The 6000-nt window shown below is 50.8% G+C and overlaps 1 protein-coding gene and 1 long non-coding RNA gene across 10 annotated transcripts in view; one reads left to right on the forward strand and one right to left on the reverse strand.

Annotated features, from left to right (window-relative positions):
- CA12 (carbonic anhydrase 12) overlaps nt 1-578 on the reverse strand; it is a 56027-nt gene extending 55449 nt beyond the window's left edge. For 8 of the 9 annotated variants that reach the window (XM_073877145.1, XM_025884068.2, XM_073877148.1 and 5 more), the window contains exon 1: nt 370-578. In XM_073877145.1, the coding sequence (XP_073733246.1) occupies nt 370-451 (82 nt within the window). In that variant the 5' untranslated portion in view covers nt 452-578. The remainder of the gene's footprint in view (nt 1-369) is intronic. The other variant, XM_073877149.1, reaches the window with a different exon arrangement.
- LOC112833103 (uncharacterized) lies at nt 547-5251 on the forward strand. Its single transcript, XR_012373655.1, has 3 exons — nt 547-688; nt 2848-3451; nt 4773-5251. It is a non-coding gene; the product is annotated as an uncharacterized lncRNA (long non-coding RNA).
- Nucleotides 5252-6000: the final 749 nt, after the last annotated feature.

The following is a 6000-nucleotide window of genomic DNA, read 5'->3' on the forward strand; positions in this document are numbered from 1 at the left end:
CACGTGGATCGCGGATCGCGGATCGCGGCACAGCACTTTAAATCCTGGTTCCCCTTCTCCCCCCCTCCCCCACTCCTTTAGCAAGTTCCCAAGCCACCCACCCCTCCAGAGCTGGGGAGAGCTCCAAGAACACACGAGCAGGTTTTAATCCAAAGACAACGTGCTTCCCCCCACCGCAACAGGTCGTGCATTCCAAAGGCAAAAGAATTTTCCAAAACGCGTTTTCCAAAGTGTCTAAAAATACGCCATTGGAGAGTATGCTCCCCGCCAAAAGGACTTTGCTTTAGCATTAGCGAGCCCCGCGGGCAATCCTCCGGCCAGGTGTGGCCGCGCGCTGGGGACTGAGGAAAGAGCGGGCGCACACTTTACCGTTGAGCGGGGCTGGGCGGGCCGGCTGTTCCTTTAAGCAGAGGAGCAGGAGAACGGCGGCGGCGTGCAGGCTGCGGGGCATCGCGCGCGGCGGGGGCGGGGCGGGGACGCCGTGGGGGGTGGGCCGGGGCTCCCGCTGCCTCTGCTCGGGTGCTGGGGACCGCGTGCGCGCAGCCCGGCCGTGCGAGCGCGTCTGCTCTTCGGGCGCCCGGCTCGTGGCGGGCCGCTCTTATAGAGCGACTCAGCCCCAAACACATGATGTCATCGTGCGCGGGGGAGAACGCCCTGCCCACAGCAGGTCTGGCGCCCCGGTTGCGAGGTGAGTGGTAGCCTGACTTTAGCCGCGCTCGGCGGGGGCAGCGCTCGCCTGGGAAGCCCGGTCTCTCCGTGGGAGCGGCGGGCAGGGGTCGGGCAGAGCCACCTATCCCCGGCCCCACCGGGGAGGGTGCGCCTAGGGACTGGCTCCAGGGGCCACTGCCCCGGGCTGTCGCAGCCCTTACTGAGAAGCCCAAGTATAATGCCGTGTGGGCCAGTGCCTCCTTCAGGGGCCCTCCTCCTCGTGTGCCAGGCACACGTTTTAGGGACTGGAAAGGAGAGCAGAGAGGCTGCGTTCCAACTCCGAATCGCGGCCGATTGTACAGTGCAGCCTGAGAAGGTCTTGCTTTTTCATTTGGACACAAAGAAATTCATTTAGAATAGCTAAATAGCACAGCGGGGTACACGGTGAACAGCTTTCCGAAGCAATTAGACTTACCCTAGTAACACGTAAGCTGCTTCACAGTATCAATCCGTTCTCTAGGAAGCTGGGGGGAGCGGTAGCCCTTCTGTGGGTTTAGCAGTGGAAGGAAAAGACGTATTATTGATTACCTACTATGTGTCAGGCACTGTACTAGGCGTTTTGCATTGTGTCCTGGTTTCGGCTTCCAGTGCATATTAGCATCACCTGTTGCTCATTTCTGCCCACTTTTCACACATATATGTGTTCTTTTTTTTATATATTTATTTATTTGACAGAGAGAGACACAGTGAGAGAGGGAACACAAGCAGGGGGAATGGGAGAGGGAGAAGCAGGCTTCCTGCCGACTAGGAAGCTGGATGCGGGGCTCGATCCCGGGACCCTGGGACCATGACCCGAGCCAAAGGCAGACACTGAGCCACCCAGGCGCCCCACACATATGTGTATTCTTTTAAGTACATATATGCGTACATCTAGTCATATACATGTGGCTCTGATCCCCCTTGATAGTCCATGTTCACTTGTTAAAGATTTTATTAACCTGCTGCCTTCAATACTCGATAAATCTTTCTCCTGCTGTTACGGCCACTTGCTGTTCCCATTGTCCCTATCATTTGTGCTTCTGGCTTCCCTGGGCCTCCCAGTGTCTCTTCTGCTCCCCACGCTGGGCTCGGTTTCCTTCCTGCTCTGTGACCTTGCCTAGTCTCTTGGTTCCTTGCTGCCTATAGACATTGCTCGGACCATGTGGTCTAGTGAAGGGTACTCACGCAGCCCTGGTACATGACCCCTGATTTTGCGACTTGACCCATCCTGCCCTATTCTCTTGGCCACCGCAGCCTGACAGCCCAACCAGCCTCACATCTCTCCGGTCTGTGCTGGCTCTCAGCCTGTGTGGACTCTCAGGCCAGCCTCAGCGACCAGGGAAACCACTTGTCCAAGCAGATTTTGGAGGGATAGAGCAGCTTCTGTGCTGAGAGTCACCAGGAAGCACACGCCACCCACATTAAAAGGGATGCTACTGTTCTGTCCCTATCTCAGCAATTGTTTGCATTAATAAAGAGCTCTGAAGTCTTTTTAAGGAAGTAGTTACAAAGACAATCTTGTCACCAGCACTTCCAGGCCACAGCAGGCTTAAGGATGACCTTTTCTGCCTGCAACTCTTGATAAAGAACCTTGAATAAGCTCCAGAGCAGTGAGTGAGCAGTTCACTTGGGGCTCTCTTAAGAGCCCCTGTCTCTGATTTGTCATCAAGGGCTTTAGAAGATGAAATGTACTCGAAGGACACAAGAGGTAGGGAAGAGCCCCTGCGGCTTCGGAGATGCACAGACTGAACCCATGCAGATGAAATCACTCATCCCACAGCTCACGACTAGATACAGGGAAACTGGGCCACATACACACATTTGGTTACTCTCAGTTCAGGTGTTTTCCCATTATGTCTGGCTAAATATTAAGTTCAATTTGTCCTGGAACATGCGTGTCTAAGTGTTCTCCAAGGATCCCCAGAGATGGGGGGGAGGGGCGGTTAAAAAAAGGGATGGATTTAATAGACCAATAAGGCAAGATTGTGAACTGGGTGTGGTGGAGATATAGGAGAGGGTTGGGATGTTTACTGCTTGTCTGGGTCAGAGATGTGGTTAATTAGTAAAGAACGGATAGCAATTAAAAGATTATTGAGGTTATAAACTGAGATTCAATTGCCCTAAGTACTTTGAGTGATTTTTTTTTTTTTTTAATTTTAGGGGATTAGAAGGGTGGAAAAGCAAACAGGAATGGATGGAAGGACCAACCTTCTAAAGTACTGAAGCCAAATGTCAAGCACCCCTTGGCCCCTCAAAAAAACAGCACAAAACTAACCAGGTTAAGTTCCCAACTCTGGGAATCTTTCCTGCCAGAGGCTTCCTGAGGCCTGCGTAACTGGACATGTCTGGACTCGCTTGGCTGTCATCAGATGGGGTGCTCGCCAGCCAGTAACTAAGCCATTACTCAATGGGTTAAGGTGGAAAAGGGACCTTCAGCGCTCACAATGTGGCAACTGGCCACCAAATGACATGCCCAGACAGAAGGTTCCAGGGAGAGGAGCTCTTGTACGGTGTCACCCTGTCAGAATCAACAAGAGGGCGAGGCTGGTGAGTCAAAGGGCAGAGGAGTGTGGAGGAAAGGAGCCCGAGATTTGGTGTCCGGAGGTCTGGGCCGAAGTGCCTGCCCCACCACTACTTACTGAATGGCCTTGACAGTGGTACAACCTCTTGAAACTTCAGTTTCCTCATCCATACAGTGCAGGTTCTCATCCCAGCCCCTGAGTCGCTAACAGAATTGAGATCTGGATGGAATGAGATAAGGCAAGTGGAAACTTTTCTGTTCATTCATTCACCCTCTGTGTGCCAGGCACTGTGCTAGGCTTCGTCCTGGCTCTTGGAGAGTGTGTATGTAAAACGGTCTCATGAACAACCGTATAATTAAGACTGGATTAAGTGTGATGCAAGGTTGGTGTATAACCAGAAGGGATCCACTTGGTCCTGGGGCAGTGAGGGTAGGCATCACCCATGTAAGAATTAGATTCTGTGACTTCATAAAACCATTGAAATGCACAGCTAATACCGGGCTCCTCTTTCTCAAAGCCGGCCCCGCTGGCCCATACACGCCCTAATCATTGGCCTGTTGGGCATAATGGTGTTAGTGTAGAGACTTTGATTTCTCAGGGTTAAGAGTTAACCCTTCAAACAGCGTCACTCAATTGGGAACGCACCTTTTTATGGCTAAAGAAAGGACTGGTAGGAGGAGAACTAACATTTATTGAGTACCTACTGTTTGCCTGACACTGTGCATGGCACTTTATTCTTACAACAACCTGTGGGGTGGGTGTTAGGTTTGCCATTTTACAGATCATGAATCTGAGGCTTGAAAAAGCTAAATCCTTTCCTTGAGTGAGGCTTTTTGAGTGGCAGAGACTGAATCCTCAACCAGATGATTCTCTGTCTCCACAGGCCAGGAGGGGCCCTTTTCACGGCTATCCTAGCAAATTCTTTAGATGGGGATGTTCTCCTTCTGGATCCTGCTGAGATGAGGATTCTCCAGTTTTCTATATGTTATGATCATTTATTTGTTGATGAGGGGCACAGTGTGCCAGTTCTGGCAATGAAATAATGCTCAGCATGGGACATGGCTGTGTCCTCCCCCCCAGTCCCCATGGGGTGACTGAGAGCCCCTCTCTCTGATCAATGCCCAGCACATCTGCCAAAATGTGGGACAAGGAACCTGAGACCACAGAGTTCTGATTCGACACAGTTCTCCGGCCAATGAGAATATGAGCCCGACTACATAGTTCCTTGTTATATCAGTGAGCTCTGCTTTGACCAAGGAAAGGGGGGTATGGAGGAAAGCAGAGGGGGAGAGAGAGAGAGGGAGGGAAGGAGGGAGGGAGGGAGGGAAGGAAGGAAGGAAAGGGAAGGAGAGGAAGAAGGAAGGAAAAAGCCAAGGGATTTCCTCTGACTGGGTAGTGACTGAGGTCTCGCATGGACCCTTTGATCCTAGTGCAAATGTCTAGGTCTTTGAAAATATAGTCGCTTTTGTAGCTTTATCCACATCCGCTGCTTTGCTTGTGAAGCCGTGGCCTGGAGTCATAGCCTGTGTGTGAACCCTGGCTACCCTGCTCACTTTCAGGCAGGATCAGCTGGAGGGCAGAGTGACCCGCAGGAAAGAATGCTGAACTCAGCTCTGCCAGGAACAAGCTCTAGGCCTATAGCAAATCTCCTGGCCTGCATCGGCCTCGGCTTCTGGATCCCTAAGTCAAACTAAGATGGTCTAACCCCACGCTGGGTTGTGAGTGTGGGATGAGACCGTAGATGTGGAAGTGCTTTGGAAAATCAAATCAAAGTACTTGACATACACAAGATATTCCCGAGAGAGGGCTCGAAACAAAGGTTGTTTTGATCTCAGCCTCGGTTTACTAAGAAGAAAACGAAAACTGGGTTCCAGCAAGGGACTGACTGTAAGATCCGCTTCAGCCCGTGCCACCGGTTACCATGGCAACTTGTGACTCTGGTCCAACTACTTGTCCACCGACTCCTATAGCGATTGCTTCTGTCAAGTGGGGAATCGTGGCTCATCATCAGGATTTTTATAAAGCCCTCTTCGTGATTAATAAAAAAATGACAATAATTTAAAAATCTATGCACAGGGACTAAGTTAAGTTAGCATTTTAAGTGAAAATAAGTGTTGGTACAATATGGTTCCTCTTTCCAGGTAAACTGTTCTGAAAACCATGGTCAGCTGACAAGAGACTGTTTAAGGGACATAATTAGGCTACAATAGTGTGAGTTTTCTCATATCTCCTTTTACCCCTGCTGCTTGGATCCACTCTTCCCTAACCTCAGGGCTTTGGTCTGGATCCTGTTCTTGTTCTCAGTGTGAAACACTGCCCTCTCTCACCCCTGTCTTTCAAACCAAAGGACAGTCATAGAGCACATCCCAGCAAGTGCACGGTGCCAACCTAAAGTGAGGACTCCTGATACCAATTCTGACAGTTTCTGCCCGGGGTTAGGGAGGCCCAGTGACAAAGGGGAAGGAGTTTGGCATCGCATGAACCTGGGTTTTGAAAGTCAGCTCCACCACTCACTACTCATGGTAAATTGGGCAAGTCGCTTAACCTGAGTTTCAATTTCCTATTTTCCTTTTTAAAGAGATGAGGGCCATAGAGTAAGTATACCCCCCAAAGAGCAATAGGGAGGAATAAATATAACAAGCTTGGCCTGTAAAGAACTTAGCCCAGGGGCACATAATGAGCACGGTATTAATGGTAGTTCTCTGCTGTAGGAACGCCTCAAATGGCTGAAGGGGGACGGTTTCACCCATAGTTTCTAGTTTAGGCAACCCCACCAACTTCCCTTGTTTGG

The sequence above is a fragment of the Callorhinus ursinus genome, unplaced genomic scaffold, assembly GCF_003265705.2.
Source record: "Callorhinus ursinus isolate GAN/ISIS: 27379988/994484 unplaced genomic scaffold, GSC_fseal_2.0 scaffold25, whole genome shotgun sequence".
NCBI lineage: Eukaryota > Metazoa > Chordata > Mammalia > Carnivora > Otariidae > Callorhinus > Callorhinus ursinus.